The following is a 19,389-nucleotide window of genomic DNA, read 5'->3' as shown; positions in this document are numbered from 1 at the left end:
CGACTCTCGATTTGCTAGTCTCAGACAGATAAAAAAATAGTGGAGTAACTCACCATCCAAGTGAGATGCTAGTTGTGGTCCTACTGCCAGGCAGTCACCATAGCAACATGAACAATTCAACTGCAGGCCTTTTTCAGGAAAGGAAGCAACCATATTTGCTGACATCTAATGATAATGAAGACCTTTTTCTTGTGAAATAATGCTTACACAGCAGACTAGGCCTTTTCCTCGCGGGCCTGACTTGTGCACATCCCTTTAATGTGAAATTTAATTTGTTTGGGAATTGTGGGATTAATTTGCACCGCTAAAGAGATTACCCACCGACCCACTGACCTACTGTCTCGACATCGGAGGGAGAGGAGAAAAAATCATTTTAATTTCAGGAATTTAGCTAAAAGGACTGTAGTGAGTGAAAAAATGTCCACTCCAAGATGGTTGAGACAAAACGCACCTAATCCCGTCTATCTGCATTGTGGATGACGAGCGCTCGGACACCCAGCTCGCTCTGTCACCGCTGTCTTGTGGTTGCTGTGGAGACAGGGCGATGGGTTTTGCCGAACGGAGGGGTGGAGATGGCGGCCATTTCACACAGCCAGACACCCTACCATCCCCTCCCCCCAGCCTTTCACATTTGCTCAGGGGGGGGGAGAACAAAAAAAAAAAAAGGCCATGCCTCCAGCATGATGCTTACCCCGCAAACCACTGCTCCCATTTCTGGGATTTGGGTCATATTTTGTGTGACTCATCTTTCAGGCTGAGGAACCAAGGGTAGACGCAGCGGGTGGGTTGACTTCACGGAGGGATTCATAGTCTGGGATGGTTAGAAAAGGCAGGAAGGAAGCAAGGGGGCAGGGGAGGTGTCGGGTAGAGCGAGAGCGAATGTATGTTTGTTTTGCCATGTTGGGCATCCCTTAGGGATCTACCAGATGATGGGAGGGAAATGGATTAGAGACCTGCTCTGGAGGCTCTCCATCATTACATTACCAACTTGACTGGTGTGTGTGTTAGATTCATGTTTCAACACAAAGGTTCTATTCAGACGCAAGGGGGAGAGTAGCGCCTTACCGCATGTTAGCGCCACTGCTCCATGTGGTCAGAATATTTAGCTACAATGAGGTGGATTATTTACTCAGTGATACGATCACCATTTCTCAGATTTAGAATGCATTGATAAATTGTTGCTAAATATTCTATTAGCATTACAACTGCTGTAGCGTATATGCTTAAGAAAAATACTCCTGTGGCAATAATTAAGTCCAAACACATTTTTTTCCAAATCCCAGTTTTATTGGTTGTTGGATTTCAGGTGAACCAATGGCACGAGAGATGAATCCACAATATCAAACAAATTATACAAAAAAATAATACAAAAGGAAGTTCCAGTTATACAAAGCAAAGATGTGGATTTTTTTAACCCTTCTAATTTTCTACTGCCGAAAACGTAAGCGTAAGGCACAGTCATTACCACATAGTTGCCATTCCACATCCGTTTGTCTTAGCCTTGGTTACCATGGAGACAGTATCTCTGGTGATAAGTGCACCATTTAGTTGTTGGAGATTCTTAAAAAAAAAAAAATAAATTCACGAGGCGCAGGCTACAATCAGGTTTCCTTTTATAGTGCTCGTAATTGAAATAATGAGGCGCTTAATTGATTGCTAATGGAGAAAGCAGGCTAACAAGTCAGGACTCATGGCTTCGCTGCTGCATGACTGTAGAACACCACATTTAACAGCACTTTCTTTTTATTTCCATCTCTTACCTTACAAAATCACTGACAAGCCCCCCAAAAAAAATCATTAACTCAAAAAATATTTAGTCATACCTCAGTTTAAAGGCAGATATGACACTAGTCAAAGTTGAAAAAAAGAACACAAGCAGCAGATCTGGTTAATGACAAGGCTCAAGTGCTTTGTGAAGGATGAGATGCTTCACTGGGTTTGGCTGAAGGAAAAACTTGATCAATATTATGTTACCAGTTGGTGCAAACAGCACACACACATTAGTAGCACCGCGGTCCAGTTGTTGTGCGAGATGACAATAGTTGAATCCAGTTTCAATCAAGGCTTGATCTACATACATACATACGTTGTGCTCATCTGATCCAAAAAGCAGCTTTCAAATATTCATTACTTCACTTAACCATGATAATGTCTGTGCCTTGGACTTTGGCTTTTTACATCATTCCAAGCCCAAAATGTTATTTCTTTTTTTTTCTTCTAGTGAGGTGCATGCAGTGATGGCACCCAGGTTTGTTTTGAAATTGTTCTGGGGACAATAGGGAGGAGGGGATGGTACATTTACTTCCTACATCCTGTTTGGTCCCGAAACAATCAAGACTCCCCACCGACCAATAGGAACACAGCTAGAGGACAACACAGGAAGCTAGTTTACATGAGAACAATTTCATGTTAGGGAGAAGGCCTTACAATCACCCAACAAGCCCAGGAAATACACACACCTGATCTGGTTTTGATAGAAGTTTCCAGACTAACAAATAAATCTGTTTCTACTCAAGCCAGCAAAAGAGACCCCATGCCTTGGAAGCAGAATCTGGGGTTTTTTTTTAGGCTCAAGTAGAAGAACATCAATGTACAATAGAGACGAGTAGAAAGAAGACCAGTCGGTGCTAAGGCGAGAAAAGGGTGAGCGATGATTTGGGGGCAGCGGCGGACCAGGTTGGGAATGAGGAGGGAAAAAGTGCACAGCCCCGTGGTAACTATGGCAACATACAGAGGTCGGCAGCTGGGAAAGGGAGGGATAGAAAGGAAGGACGGGGAGGGAGAATAACCTCTTCCATCCTTCCTCTTCTCTCTGTGCAGTTCAAAATATAAAGTCATACAAGACGTCATATATGAGGACGGGTGTGGGAAAGACGGGGGGGGGGGGGGGTCGCTATGGGCGGATGCCACGTCGGCGATCCTCATTTAATACTCCCACATGGTGGCCGTCTCGAGGTCATCCGCGTTGGCCTTGAGCACGCCGGCGTGGTCGCCGCGGACGTACTTGCCGTCGCTGCCGTGGCGGATGGCAAGCTTGTTGTAGTCGCAAAACTCAAAGAAGAAGTCGATGGGCGTGTCGCTGCTGCTCACGACCGCCTGCTCGTTGCCCACCATCCAGTACTTGCCGGTGGAGTCTAAACACGAGAGGGAGGATGATTGGGGTGAGGCAAAACCTGCACTAAAATTTCCCGCACCCCTCCATGAATTAAAATGTTTTTGCATAATCCTACCAATAAACAAAAACATCCGCCTTCGGTGGAGATAATGAACCACATCAAATCCCTCTTTCTAAAGTAAATCCATAATGAGCACGAGACACAAAAGCTGTAATCCTTTATGCCCGCAAGCGTCTCGACGAGCCGCAATTCCGTATGCGCACATGCTAACTTTGAAGCTTTCTGACCTTGCAGGCTGTAGGCTCCATCTCTGAACTCCAGCGTGAAGTAATCGTAGGAGGAGCGATTGGAGTCCAGGGTCCCCGTCACCTTCCTGCAGCCGATGAAGCCGTGCTCGCCGCGCAGAACGATGATAGGGCGGTTGATCAGCTTCATGATGAACTCTTCGGACTCACCTGAGGAGGTAAATATCCAGTCATATTATGTTCGATTGATAGGAGCTCTCGCAGGCCCTCCTCTAGCTGTGCCAGTGTTAACATCACACTCCTTATGGGATATGACAAACTGGAGAAAAAAAAAGCTCCAATCTGGGAACAAAGTTTCTAACAATAGCCAACATCCTTCCAAATCAAACACTTTGCTGTCATATCAGCATCAAACATGGCAAAAAAAAGAAAAAACGGAACAGCTTCTGATCTGAGTCCTAAGTGCCAAAGTAATCCACCCAACAACTAATTCACAGCCTTGAGTTAAATTTTCTTGACAGTTTCAGTCAATTTGAGCTCAACAAAATCTGTTCTTTGTACAACACTGGTGGAAAAACCTACGTGTGCACCCAAATGTATTTTATGAACAAAATAATTGGCTCATTTCACCAAACAAAAATCCAATACAATTTTTGGAAACTAAATCCAACTGACCGGCAGAGTCAATGGTGGCTGCTAGCTGTCCGTTTTTCTTGGCGGCGACATATTTCCCATTGGCGGCTCGCAGAGTCAGCCTCTTCCCACGCCACTCGATGTCAAAGTAGCAATTAGCTGACCTGCAGACAGACAAATTAAAAGGCACCGTCAGATGGGGAAGGGAGGACAGGACGCTCTCGCATTCACGTGGCACCTGAATGATTGAGCGGCAAAGTGTAAACGCGCTCAGCTGTTACCCAAACCATTTGTTTCCTGCACATTCTGGTGTCCGTTTCACATAGCAGAGCCAAACTTGTGTTTGGCCTCATTCTCTCGTACTTTTCCTTTTCTGAGGTGAAAGCAAAAGGAAATTAAATGCCGTTTCAGGTGGAAGAGAATAAAAGTGAGAGCGCACGCATGGAATGCGGCCGCATTAAGATGTTCGTCTCCGTTTTGTCTTATCTCAAGTCGACGCCTTTGAGATAAGCCACTAAGGTTAGTGGAACCTCAAAATGTTCCCAAACACTGACCGACCTGTGATTTTTTTTTATTTCAAAAACAAAGCAAATGCATTTGGAGGACTACTCCTTTTCCAGAATCCCACCCAAACTGTCTGGTTTGGAACTGAAATGGAATTTCAATTGGATCGATGACTCGGGCTTTTCTCTGCTCAGACACAAGATCTGGGTCAAAGGTTAACTAGCAGCACTCTGGCTAGACGTGAAAGAAAATCACTGCACAGGTTGAGGCTCCACATGAACGCAGTCCCCCTCGACGTGCCGAGATCTTGACCCCTGCGCCCACGCATGACATAGGACCCTATACACACACATCTCAATTATCCATCTGGAGCTACAAACTAAGACTGTCTATTATCCCTGTGATACTTTGAAACAGGTGATCAAGTCATCCTTACTTGGTGGAGGCGGTGCACTGCAGGCCTCCGTTGGCAGTGAGGGTCCAGTATTTGCCAGCGGCGGTGCGGAAAGCACACTTCCTGTTCTCACGGCAAATCTCCACTTGGAAGACTTCCTGGTCACCTTCTTCATCTTGATTGGCGGACAGGTCCATACCTGAACACAAAAGAGGTACGTTTAGGGGTCAAGGTACGCAACCTCTGACCTCATTCATTTCACATCAGTCTCACAATGAGCTACGGAGAAGTAAACAATGTCAGTCTACAGGATTGTATACACAACTGTACGGGCACACAGTTGATAGAGCACAATACATGCTATTGTGCGTTATGAGGTCATAGTTGACTGTTAGCTGGAGGCCCCCAGCCCAGAGAGAAACATGGACTGTGTTGGCCTCTTGTGTAAATGTGTGGCGAAAGAAAATGTGTGTCTGAGGAAGCCAATGTAATCATGTGCTTTTTGCTTCTTTTTTTTTTTAACCACTTTTATTGAAACGGAACATTCCACAAGCGAAGCAGCACAATGAAAGAGTTATTAGGAACCTTGTGCTGCAGATGTCCAACAACTTCCCACTCCATATTTTTTTATTTATTTTTTTTAAATCAGGAATGCCATTTGAGGTCATTAATAAGATTTTAAACTGAAGCAAAATGAGCACATCTGTCTTTCCAACTCAAAAAGTGACTGATGGAACAAAAATGTGGGGCAGCAAGCTATTAGTTCGGCTGCATTCCATCAAAAACTCTTCCGACGGCAAATAGACCAAATGTTGGGCACGATACATCGTGAAACGGCATCGTAGATCCGAATAGCAAATGTAAAACCATTACAACAGAAAAAAATAAAATCCAGACAGGCTTCTGCCGCCACTGACTTACGTAACACGTAACAGTGAATTATTGTTCATGTTTTGTTGTGTTTTTTGGGTGGGCGGGCGAATAGACTATCTCATCTTCGTCTTTGTTGGCTGGATACTCACTAGAAGCAAGTCCAAAACTTGAGACCTTTGACCTCTGCAGACTTATCAAGTTTCTGCAGATATGTGGACACGCACGCATAGATGATTGAGAGGGAAAACATAAGACCGTAATGGAAAGCACATGCCGAGAGAAGATTGAACAAAATGAAGAATTCCACTCTAGACGTCTTTTGCTCGCTAAGCTTCGCCGTTAACAGCACAGTAGCAGAGGAGCGCAACAACGTTTGCTTTCATTTGGAAAACCGCTTTTTTTTTTTTTTTTTTCTATCAACCTTTTCCATTCTTCGCAACTTAGCCAAAACATAATACGGCTCCCCCTACAATCAAGTCAACTGCGGCCTAAAGTGAAGTGGAACAATGTTTGGGTGTGGGGGAAGCCTTGAAGGGAAAAAAGACACAACATTGACACAGACAAAACATTACAGTGACGCCTGTAGATATAAAGCTCAGATGTCCGTGTGTGTCAAATCCAGAAAGTGCACACCACAACAGTGACCACACGTCTTCTGGCCACCTCGTCCCTGATGAAGGCACAAATGGTTGGCCAAGCTTTAATTCAAGCCAGTAGCAGAGGTTAGCTGTGAACGCACGCGATTGTACCCACTTCAATTGCCAATGTGTGTGCGTGCGTGTCCCGCTATTGTTCGGCAGGCCTGACCGAGGAGGCGGACAGCTGGGCCACAAACGGGGGAGCCACCAGATCACCAGCCTTTGTTCTGATTCACACCCCCCATCCCATCCTCCTTCCAGTCTCGCCTAAAAACCCCAAATGAAGGAAACGCATGCACACGGTGATACTCGCACCCTTCCTGTAAGGTCACGCAGAGTGACATTGATTTTCTACGGAGTGTGAAGGGCATTTCTGCAGTGATACACCCACGCAGGAAGCCAAACCTATAATGAAGTAGTCATCATGGAGCGATTCCCCACACACACACTGAGAGCCTCAAAACACATTAACTAGAGATGGTCTTTAACCATATCACTTTACACATTCTGCAGCAGCCAGCAAACACAAGCAAGTGATAACAGCCATGGCTTGCCCTCTTTTCCCCTTATTGTGTGTGTGCACGCTAACGCTTTACAGAGATGTGTGTGCGTGTCATGTTTCGTTTCCTGCCAGCCGGAGGAGGTGAAGGACACAGAACCGGTGGCAGGGCTCATTTGGCGAAGCGCGCTAGCAGCTTCTGATGTGATGCTTCAAAAGTCTGAGCAGCAGACTATGACGTCCAATTAGGAATTATTTCTCACAAATTTTGTAAAGCTGTTTGGCATTTTTAATGGCCGTGCATGTGCTTCTAGACTACAAGCACCAACCTTCTGGACAATATGACAAGTTGCCAGGCCACATTTAAGCCATCGTTAAAGCCAAATTGCCGTAAGCTAATACTAGCTACCTCTAAACTACTCTGCCCCAACCAACATTAATTCAGACCTTCAAAGGTCTAGTCCGCTCCTCTGAAAATGCAATAAAACACATTGTTGAGAAAGCTGACCTCACCCCTCCCCTCCCCATTTAAGCGACTAATGTTAGTGCAGAAACAGTAGCAAACAGGAAATGACGACTGGCCCCCCTTTAAAGCTGCTCTCTGCCTTCAATCATCCCCACTTAAAAAGCCCATTGAGTTGAAGGCTAACGGTCTCAAAACGTCGCATCCCACTCCATAAACAGTCTCTCTGGGAATAGCTTAGCAAAGGATGGAAATGAGCATCTCTTAGCAATTAGGGAGGCTGCTAATGAGGAAACGGTCGGACATGCATTCAAAAGAATATACAGAAGTAGTTGCAAGAGATGCAATTTGATTGCAAGCAAGACGATGAGCAGAGAAGGTCCACAACTAAACTGCAGGATTTGCCACTGAATATTGTTTGTATGCAATGTTGCTATAATAGTGTCATAAGTTATTTACCATCTTACCAAAACATGTATGCTCATTTCAATTGTGTTTTCACCAAGTTAGCATTATGATAGCAAACTAAACAAAATGATATGCTTTGTCGTTTGAATGCGCAATGTTGAATTGTTTTGTCTCGGTTTGCAGGTGGCGAACGTCACATGACTAAATCAGGTGAGCTGTGATTGGTCGTTTCTTGGGTCTTTGGACACTGATGTCGAGATTCACACTTGGGCACTTCTGACAAAAAACTCACTGCTGTATTTGACCTTTTTTTAGTGTGTGAAGATGATAAAAAAAAAAAAAAAAAAAATCTACATTTTGATAAGACTAAGGCAGCATTTGGTGTGACCTCATCATCCTGCCGGCTTCCACTAATTCAAGCCAGGCCACTTCAACCGCCATGTTGGCTCCGGCCTGTAATAGAGGGAAGCTAGGAGCAGCTCTAAATCCCCAAAACATCTGGAGCCAGTTTAATTCCAAATCTGGCTTTTAATCCGCCATCACAAATGATCCTGCCGTTTGGCATTGAGCATTAGCTTCCTCCCTGGGATCGTCATTAAAAAACAAAATGGTGTCACATGCACAAGCTGAACGTTAACGGCAATATTCACATTTCTGGCATGAACAGAGAAGGCCGCCGTGTAGTTTCGACAGAGCAGTTACTGGCCTCCATTTTGTGGAGACAGAACAAAAAGTGCTGATGAGGAGAAAAGTGGATCAATGATCCATTGACAAGTAAACACAGTAGCGACATGGAACAAACGGGCTCACAGTGGCACAAAACGATACGAGCTGAAGAAGCCCGAGCACAAAGAACCCTCAGCAGCGTGTTTATCGGACCACACAGCAAATATAGATTTAGGGAGTGACCGCTTTTAAGCCATTGCTAATCATTTTCTCAAGGATTACCTGCATGATTCAAATGGTTAAAAAAAATAAAATAAAAAATGACTCCGAATATAAACCAACACTAATACAGCGGGACTGTTCATCATAGGAAGTCTTGGCCCTGATTATGACCTTTGAGGCGCAGCAGACAAGCCTGACTGCTGGAAGAGGGTGGAGGAGGTGCACCACAAGGGAAATTATGCAAGAGGTGCCAGGAAGGAAGGAAGGAAGGAAGGAAGGAAGGAGACAACCTTTTGTCTCCAACTTGAGCAGGTAACCACAAGCATCACACATTAGCCTAACAAATACTGGGTCAGATGGGCTCCTACAAGCATCATTGGAAAAAAATTATGTAAGGACAGTATGGCTATATGCTTAAAATATTAATGAGCTTCAGAAAGATCAAACTGAGAGTGTGCCACAGGGAATTTCATGTGAATAATGACACTTGCGTATACAGACAAAAAGCTTTCCTTTGTCCGCTGCAGTCGTTTGGCAAACTGGAGAATTCTGCAAAAAAAAAACACAATTTTGCTGCTGCTTTTGTGTGGTATGTGTGCCACGGTGGCACTATGTGCTAAGGATGAGCAAACCAGTGTGCAGGCGGGTGGCACTGTGGGAATGATGAGCAAACCAGTGTGCGTGTGCCAAGGATGATCAAATCAGTGTGTGAGCTTGTGTGTGGCAAAGACGGTCAGCCTAAGGGTGTGTGTGTGTGTGTGGTGGGGGCAGTCAAAAATGCCATCACACTTCCACAAGCGGTCGGTCACACACCTTGGCGGGTGGAGACGTTCCTCTCGTTGGCCGCGGTGAGGACCACCTGAGGGTGGCTCTGCTCCAGCTGGAAGAGCTCGTCCTTGCCCACGCGCGCACTCTTGCCGGACTTCATGGTGCCGGAGGGGCCGGACGGCGCCAGGTACTTGCCTCCGCAGTCCCTGAAGGCCACCTTGCCGGAGCGAAACTCCAGCGTGTAGCCGGTGCTCTTGTCCGTGGCGGCCACCAGCGCGCCATCGTTCCTCAGGAAGCGGTTGTCGGAGGTCTGCAGGTGGTACCGCTGCTCTCGGAACACCAGTGTGATGGTGGAGTCCACGCCCCAGGGGATATCCCTGTCGATGGCGATCTCGTCCACCTTGGAGCTGAGGTGCGCGTAGCGTTTGCGCGTCAGGCTGAAGAGGTTCACCTGCGGGTGCATGGCGATGTGCACGCTCCATTTCTCCGCCACGGACGCGGTCTGGGCGAAGCAGATGATGCGGTCCTCGGTTCCGCCCAGGTAGCGGCCGAAGGGCTCGGATTGCAGGGACCAGCGGCCGTCGTCGTGCGCCGTGATGACGAAGCGGCACTCGGGGCCCGGAGTCTCGCTGTCACCGGTCACGTTGCCGTCCTTGTCGGTGGCCATGTAACGGCCCAGATGGGACTTGAGGAGGAAGACGTTGCCGCTGGAGTCGTCGCCGCTCTGCTCCAGGGTCCAAATCTGCTTCTTCTTCATGCTCGAGGCCGAGGCGTTGATTTTGAAGCCGAACGTCTCGGCGGTGAGATATTTGTTGCCGCAGTTGATGAGACCGAATTGGATCTGCAGCATGTCGCTGGATCCGTTGCTAGCGCCGTTAGTTGTCATGGTGGCTTCGCTCCGTCCGCTTCTGTCTGCAAGTTGATGGAGGGGGGGTGGGATGCTGAGGTGCCTCGCTCGCGTGCTTCTCTTTGTTTGAGGAGTGTGTCCGTGAACGCGCGCCCCCGGTCCTCTGCCTGCCTCATGAGCGCAGGAGCGACGCCACAGCTGCAGCTTATATACGCCTAGTGACGTCAGCGGCAGACCACGCCCCTTGTGGTACATGGACAACTGCAGCTTGGCAAAGGCAGTTTCACTTGACCGTTCTCCTGTTGTGACTGCTTGATCAGCTGCTTGCTCCTTTATGCTTTCATCATGCTTCCTTTTTTGGTTTTGCCATCTTTACCGTGGGATGCCTGCAAGCCTGTCGAATTTTCTTCCAGGTCCATTTTCTAGTTTTCTTCTAAAATGCTGAGGGGGATCAAAATGGGTAGATTTTGCTGCTTAGTTCAGATTCCACAAATGCAATATTAATCACAATACCATGGATTGACCAGGAGAATATATTGTAGTTGACTTACTCATTAAGAGATGATTTGTAATGTCATGTGACTCATGTCATTATTATGCATTCCAAGGTTCGTCATAGGCCAATTTTTTTTTGTCCTATATAAGCTTTCCTGTAGCCTTGAATAATATCACACCGCCTTTTCTCACCGATCAGATGGACTCTCAAGTCATGAGGATGTGCATCCTCACACAAAGCTCCATTCACGGCTTGGGCACGCACATCAGAGAGAAGCCGAGAGCTGGCTCTGTAAACAAAGAGGCCAAACAGACCCCGGCGTGCATCCTTCCCCGTCCGTCCGTCCGTGCGTGCGTGCGTGCGTGTGCGTGCGCGATTTGGCAATCAAACGCACACATGCAAGAAGCATTTCAAGCCATATTTCATTCCAAGTAAAAGTACAGATGCTCCTCAGCTTTGCTTTGCGTGCAGCGAGTGAGCGAAGGAGTTCAAGAAACCTGATTGGCACTCTGCAGCTTATTGATGTTCCTTGTTGCTATGCAGAAGACTCAAGGCTAAAACTTGCTTTAAGTCAGCGGTGGTCCATGACCTTTGACCTATCATAAACACAGCGAATGCCACCTACAGTAACAAATCAATCTTTAACGAGGGCGTAATGGTATTACACCGTCATTAACTGAATCTGGATTTAGTCTCCAAATTCTGTGATGGGCTGAAGAAAGAGCATTAAAAAAAAATCCCCTCTATCTAGAGGATTACACGCGAACCGAGAGGAAATTCCAATGAAGACTTCTGTCTACTTCCTAAGTGGCCCTCGTAAATCAAACATTTTATGGTCAAAAATATGAGGACAGCTGTTTTTCATCGTAGGAACTGATCATTGTAGAAAAATATGCATTTGCAGTCATCAAGCCAAACACATACACACATACAGAGCGCAGTGTACACACACTGACCCAGTGGCACACTTGCTGCACTCACTACACCCGCAGATGGCGCATTGCTGCAGCAAAACACATAGCTGACCAATTAGCATCCTTTTTTTCTCACACAGAAGATTTTTTCCCCCTCCAAAAGAAACTCCATAATCACAGCTGCTGTTTTTATTATTGATTGTATTGATCCTATTAATGGTGCCACTTAGCCCTCTGCCCCTTTATTTTCCCTGTGTCATGTGGCCGGCGGGCGGGTCATGTTTCCTCACGAGCAAGAAAAAAACCCCAACAGGAACTCATAACCAAAGACGAGACAAAACAGACAGCTTTCATTAGCATCGGACATTTTATGACCCGCGGGAATAAACGAGAGGCACCAGTTCAATGTCAAAGCATAACCAAGTTGCAGCTGTCTAACTTTATCCATCTCAAATCACTAAAGTGAGCACGCCTCTCATATTTTGTCCGAGTCGTCAATGTACAGCATGTATAACTTAACGCGCAGCCGTTCATTTCTAAACCGCTGGCAACGAAAGTGACTCCACCCCCAAGTGAAACTCCAAATATGAAATCGCATCATCACCAATATATAATACCCATTGGGAAATGTGTTGTCTAAGTTAAAGTTGAGGGGGCCATATGTGTGTGTGTTTCATGGTGCAATCACAAAGGAATGTGCGTTTAGTGTGTGTGTGTGTGTGTGTGTGTGTGTGTGTGTGTGTGTGTGTGTGTGTGTGCGCGCACAGCTGCAGCCCAACCAAGGGCCTCCAACAAAGAGCTGGAAGCCGGAGCAACTGGGTTACCCCGCACACTGGCCATTCTTCCCAACAGGAGTCAGGTCAAAGGTCACAATGGAGCCGTGTGTGTGTGCCCATGCGTGTGTGCGCTTTGGCCTTGCCTCCCCCCTCCCTCTCGGCCAGCTTCGCTTATTGTCATGGCAACAGCAAGGCAGCCAGTGCATTGCTTTTCCCCTCTGTTTAACACATTATTAGTGTGTGTGTGCATATAGAAGGGATGGCCTGCAGCTGACAGCAAAATGTAGGTCAGTCAACAGAAATGTGAGGCATGACTGGGTCACTAGTGCATGTATAGTACTCATCAATGGGGACATAAATATGTTTACATCAACAAAACGTGTGTGTGACTGAGCACGATGCAGGTGGACTGTCACATGGCTTTTCCTTCCCATCGGAAGCCTCTAAAAATACCTCCTCTTGACACATCCTGCCCGCATGAATGAACAGTGCGATGCTTGGCGCAAGTCTTCCCACTTCCTTTTGTATTTCCTTACTTGTCTTATGTATCAACTGCTGCTTCCTTTGGAAAAGAACAACCCATTTGTGTGCCACTATTAAAATGTAAATGTTCATGTAAGACTTACCTGGACTTCAGGTAAGGTCCAGATGGCAAATTCAAGACCCTCCAGAGGGTTCAGGCATGAAGATAGTTTTCACATCCTGCCTGCATGACTTATGATCATTCAAGAGACATAAGCGTCTGCTTGCTTTTACTGAAAATCTCCCCAGTTGCGTGTAAATGAGCTCTAGTGTGCCACCCACTGGCGACAAGGGAACATTGCACCACGCACAGCATCTGTTGAGAATAGATTTCACAGCACATCTGTGAATGGACAAACACGAGCAGGTGTTGTTGGTTGGCCATCGCATTCACACCACTTCCCTTCCTCCTCCCCTTTTGGAATCCCCCCTCATCCTCTTTCTTTCCCCCTCCCTCGCATTCTTTTCATCTTTCTCATCAGTGGCAATCAGGACTTGAGTTTGGGGCCCTTGTGCTACAAAGAGCTGATGGGGCCTCCCCTTGAGAGCTTTGCAAATATCACAGCGCTTGTGGGCTCCGTCGGCTTGTTATTACACAATCCCCCCCAAAAAAATGTCTGTGTATTTTTTTCTTACAGTGTGAATAACTGATGACTGTGAACCTTTAATGGAAAACAGCATGTGTGTGACAGACACACACCAACTGCTGTCACATGTGGCAACACACACATTTCAACACAAACACAAGCGGAGAAAATAGCTGTATTATAATTCGAGTAAATTGTCTGTGATATAGAAAAATATCTCAATTCTGGGACAGATGCGGTCCTGATCTGGCCGTATTCTTGATTGCTCGGTTAAGAATTTAAAACACTTGGAGCCGCTTGTGCAGAGACTTTTGAATGAAGTTGGTAGGGGAGGCAAAATGTTAATAATTCATCTCAATGTCACATTTGCATGTACATGAGCGTGGCCTGTGTTTCAATTTAAATGTATACAAATCAGGACTAAAAAGAGAATTTGAGCTCTCATAAATGAAAAGCAGTGTAAATGTTTACATAAAAAAAATCCACTGACCCAGTTTTACTTTTGTTTCCAAAGAAACGGGAGGAAAACAAAACAAAATATGGTGACACATGCTTTTTCACTTTCTCTCGCTCTCTCACACACACACACACACACACACACACATACGTCTCTCACTGGCTCTGCTTATATAACAAGCAGCCTTGGTATGTTCCAAATGATCAATTTACAATCTGATGAGCCAAGAAACTCCATGTTGGATTTTGACGTCCTTCCCACTTTTCTCCTCCTCATATTCTTCCTCCTGTTTGCATTCTTTATGAGAGAAGAGTGTGTAAAAGCAGCAGGGGAGTTACAAATGAATTAAAAAAACAACAGGCGGGCTGAGGTGAGGGTCATAAACTCAGGAAGGGGGAAAAATGTATGAGGCGGGATTTACAGCACTACCTGTCCTTACAAGGTAAACCAGCCCAGGATTACCTGTAGCTAACAGCCAATCACTGCGGAGGTTTGTTTTACCGCTCTTGATAAGACACGTTAAAGGAGACATACTGAGCATACCAGAAATTAAAGTTACACAAGTTTTTCATTGCACTGCATATGTGTGATTATGTAACAACCAAGGGAAGAAGTAGTGTGACCTTTGACCTATATTGTGGGGCCTCCGGAGAAATCCCCCTTAAACGCCGCAATAACATTCACTGTATACCTACACTTGTACGCATATGAAAAAGAACATGGCGTGCCTGTTTTGTAGAACAAGACTTTCCACTTTACCCCCCCCCCCTGAAGAGGAAGTGAATACCGCAGCTTGTGCAAACCAACTTGTCGGGAACTATGCCGAGGGAGAAGCAAATGTCTTGAGATCGAAACAGAGGCAGGCAGGCAGGCAGGCAGCAGGCAGCAGGCAGGCAGGCAGGCAGCCACGCAGGCAGGCAGGCAGGCAGGGAGTGGTGCTTTGCTTTAATGCACTTGTCAGCTACTCTTGACCTAAATACAGGTGTTAGCGTATAACACGGAAAGCACTCTAGGAAAAAAAAGAAGACAAAAGTGTAAGCAAGGGTGAAATGTGATAGGTGCAGTGTGATCTGAGTCAGAGTTGTTGCCTAAAACTTCCTTCCTCATGACGAACATGCACGCTGACACCGCAGCGGTTAAAAGCGAAGACGATCCTGACTTTATCCGGATCCACCTATGTCGCTGTTGCCCTGCGGTGAAAACCATACCTGCTGACTTTTCAACCTTATATGGTGCCTCCTCATGAAGGCACAGGAGGAAGTGCCCCCTTCTGTCGCGATGACAACAAGCTCATGGCTCCGCACTAGAGCAACTGAAGGGGACGGCATTGAGCAAACACAAAACCCGAAACTCTCTCGGGTTTAATTAGGGGGAAAAAACCCACTATTAATATGACTTTACTTGCTGACAGCCAAGTGCAAAAATTACTCATGGTGTTATGAAATGAGCAACCTCCTCTTCTGCTATTTCCATAGATGGAACAACAACTCAAAGAGAAGTGAAAGCCTTGAGGTCTCACACGCCTACAATCGCACTCAAGACGCCGCTGCAGGACCCTTATGCACGACTCAAGGTACACAGGAAAACTCGCACACAACAAATTGACGTGCGAGTCATTTCATAGTCCTGCAGGGACTTGCAATTGCATCTCATTTGGGCAAGTCTTGCATTCCTCACACTGTTGTCATGTGACAAACCTAAAGATTTCCTTTTATGGATGTCAGATTTAACAAAAGGGCGTGGCCTCGCTGATTCACATCCGGGTCAACAAATTAATAGACAACAAAGTGCAAAGTTGCAGAGACACACACTGCGAGGTTTCGCACATCTTTGCTAATCTCAACACAAATCAACAAAGACAAAGTGACATCACATCGTCCTCCTCACTCACAACTTGCAAGCATAAAAGCGGCATGATCTTTGCCCTGTTTTTTTCATTGAGGTCAAGACTGTCTCACACAGAAAGAATTTCAAATTAAGCACGAGTCAAGATTGAAAAGCACAAGACAGCATGAATATGATCACATTGTTTCAAAATGGTTACGCTGGCCTTGCATTACTGTCAGCCACTAATGCATCTTTCCAGCACAAATTGACCCCTTGTACTTTCTCACAATAAAATCTCAGCCACTATAACCAAGCTAACGTGACTTTTTTTTTTTTTAGATGCCAACTTTAATTTGATCTTTTTTCTTACATCAAGGTCACAACTTCCACAGGCAATCAGTTACATGACTCCAATCGCAATGTTCTATTGCTCAATTCAGACTTTGTCTCCTCCTCAGCTGTAAAAATGTAGCTTTTGTGTAATCCACTCAACTAAAATGGCTGCTGTTATTAAATCAACACGTGACTTTGAATCACATAAAGGATGAATGTCATGGGGAGATTTATTTTTTATTTTTTATTATTAGACAAGCTTAGCATTTGAGCAGAAAAAGATGTCGAAAATGCTGGAATGACACGCTTTGCTCGGAGGCAGGGCGCCGGTTCTCCACTTCCGCTTTAGGACCGCTGCTGCCATTTCCTTATATGGCAGGCACAGTCAGCCAATCAGAGCACAGCGTCCTGTTCATTCAAACTGCAAAAGTTGAGAACCGCAAACCGAAACAACTGGCGTTGCTTTTTATGATGCGTTCAACGTACCTCGGAAATCGGGACTTTCTGATCTTAGCGTTTACGCCCTGCGTTTTGCAGAAGCTGGATATTATGCAACACATTATATGTACATTGTGAATATTTGTGAACAAATTAAATCGATGAAAGTTCAAATATACATTTTGTTTATCTATTTATGACGTGTGGATGGCCCATCAAGCTGAAGTTATGTAAAGGAACTTTGGGCAGGGTGGGGGTTGTTAGTGATTGTTTGATTGCTTTATTTACAAGGCAAGGGCCTATGATGCTTTGAAAAGTGAACAGCACACTGGATGGTGTCACTTGCTGATTGGTGCTGCTGAACAAGGCATGCTGATGATGACATGTTGATCAAGATCAAGAAGGAATGCTAGCATGTGGAAAAAAAAAAAAAAAGTATTTCCAATGGAGACAGATGGCAGAGAATACATAGGCATCTTGTTCACCACACCATGCTGTGTGTGTGTGTGCGTGCTCACTCATCCATAACATGACTATGTTCTGCATTATATGTGTACATATGAAAAAAAACGGTGTTCTTTTCAACAGGGGTCAATGCATTTTTGATTTGAGTGATGCTTCTGTGTTTGGTTGGGGTTGCGGTAGTTGAAGTTGTTCTGTCATCAGGTTTACTTGTGAGCCTTAAAAGGTACCCAAAGCCTTCGCTTTTAGCCAATCGGAGCTCTTGAGCAGTGGGAGGAAGTCAAGTGGACATTGAGGAATAAGGAACACAAGAGCAAGAATTGTGACTTTATGCGGAACCAAGGCGTTAAGCGCTCCATGTGCTTATTACATTAGTTTGGTACACAAAAATGGGTCACATACTACAAGTCATATGATTATATCATATTGTTTTTAAAAAAAATCAAAGGTTAAAGCAGATTTGGCCTAATTAATGTGACATAAGCTTATACGTTTATGCTTTGATTCAAATAAGAAATATGCTGACTGACTGGTTTCCTTGACACAGCTTTGATGTCTTTGGCGTAAAGAGGTGGTGGTGGTGGTCGATCAATTTGGGCTGTAAATGGGAAGCTAATCCTATCGTAGAAAGAAACTACAAGCCAGCTGGCAGACACGTACGCACAGCTGGTAACTGGCCCATGCTTTGGTGTAAGACTATTGCCGTGGTGACCCCACGGATCAATGACGCTGCAGAGAACCGATCTATTGGCTTGTTTCACAAAGGGGGAGGGAGGGAGGGGGCGAGTGAGGCGGCATTTCTCTGTGACCAGCCACAGATGGCAAACAATAGGTGACTTGGTTACTTTGCATAAGGCAGGCAGGCAGGCAGGCAGGCCTGCAGCAACTTCCTTGCTTGCTTTGCAAGATTCAAGTGTCGAAATTGAGTCAGTACTTTGAATGAGGAAAGAAAAAAAAGTCCTGAGATTGGTGCAGTTGGGTTCAAATCAGACTAATCAAATCTGTCACAAATTGGGATTTTTTTTGTTTGCACAAGCAAGTCATATCATCTAATTTTGCAACTTGCTGTGGACTGAAAATGACATCACGGTGCCCAAGGGCTCAGCGTAATGAGCAATCACGACTCACCTGTTTTCTGGGTTTGGCCGTGACGTTCACGAGCTGTGATGTCATTTTGAGTCAACAGCAAGTGGCAGAATGGCCGCCCCCCAAGGTGGATTTCCACTTAATTCATATCACAAAAGCAATATTAATCAGAATGTTTTGTTATTGACTCGTTTTTGACTAGTAGCACAGAACCTTATGTAAATAAATTTTCTTTGAAAATACTGATATCAAAGAGCCGTTTGCCATTGCAGAAGAACAGCAAACTACAACCAAGTGCGTGACGTGAGGCAGGGAGTGGCAGTGAATGAATGTACTGGCTGCCAAGCTGGTTAGTTTGCTTGTTTGGCTCAAGCTGATGACCCGGCACGAGGGTGTCGCAACATCCATTTCAATAAATCACTGTGAAACTGTTTTGGTATTGGAGCCGCACCGCATATTTGTTTGTGCGCGCGTCTGCGGCTCTTGTCGTTGGTTATATATTGTTTGGCTGACAAAGCAAGGCTCACTTTGCTGTCAGAATCCAAACACGTGCACTGTCATCAGAATGGGCTTGTGCTTATTATTGGCTGTTGCCCTTTGAGTTGCGCACTCATATCAATACACGTGCTTTGTTACACATTAACGTGACAAATCACCTGTCATTAAATAAATGTATGTACCAGGACCCCAGTTCATTAAATTGCAAATGGGCACAATCACCAACAAGTGGCCATGAAACCCATTTGACTGGCTTGTGTAAACTGCTGAAATATTCTGCTGCTTTACCCATGGCAGGTTGGGGGCAAGGGACGTCAGCTGGCAGTCAGCTTGTAAATATTCTCACACACTGTTATGACATGCGAGAAGAGCCCACTCAGGACACTTAAGCCCAACACTTGGATGGATCAAATTCTCTTGAAGAGGAGCTGATAGCACACCACTTTCATGTATAAATAGCACCCAGGCCTTATCGCTAACACTCACTGAGTAACAAAATGTCTTTTTTTTCAGGGAATCTAATATCATTATCAAAGTGGGCTCTAAAGGAAGCATGAGTCAAGCACATATCCGTGGAAACCTCGGGGGCACTCCCTCTTGCCTGGTTAAACATTTGCCAGCCAATCCTTTTTACTCTATCATGGCGCTAACACAGAGGAGGAATCCTCTTCTCAGCGTTTGTCATGATCACAAGTCACATTAATAGCATCCCCATAA

General features: G+C 45.5%; 1 protein-coding gene and 1 long non-coding RNA gene across 2 annotated transcripts; one reads left to right on the top strand and one right to left on the bottom strand.

Moving 5' to 3' along the window:
* Positions 1-1,407: 1,407 nt before the first annotated feature.
* On the bottom strand, positions 1,408-10,452 carry fscn1a (fascin actin-bundling protein 1a). Its single transcript, XM_037255926.1, has 5 exons — positions 9,475-10,452; positions 4,935-5,091; positions 4,037-4,158; positions 3,404-3,571; positions 1,408-3,134 (listed from the first exon to the last, which is right to left on the bottom strand). Exons 1-5 carry the CDS (start codon positions 10,313-10,315, stop codon positions 2,926-2,928), a joined length of 1,497 nt encoding a protein of 498 aa, XP_037111821.1. The 5' UTR covers positions 10,316-10,452; the 3' UTR covers positions 1,408-2,925.
* Positions 4,970-17,133, top strand: LOC119125541. Its single transcript, XR_005098484.1, has 4 exons — positions 4,970-5,106; positions 7,957-7,983; positions 8,810-8,973; positions 15,504-17,133. It is a non-coding gene; the product is annotated as an uncharacterized LOC119125541 (long non-coding RNA).
* Positions 17,134-19,389: the final 2,256 nt, after the last annotated feature.

This window comes from Syngnathus acus, chromosome 8, assembly GCF_901709675.1.
Source record: "Syngnathus acus chromosome 8, fSynAcu1.2, whole genome shotgun sequence".
NCBI lineage: Eukaryota > Metazoa > Chordata > Actinopteri > Syngnathiformes > Syngnathidae > Syngnathus > Syngnathus acus.
This window is presented reverse-complemented; position numbering and strand designations above follow the sequence as displayed.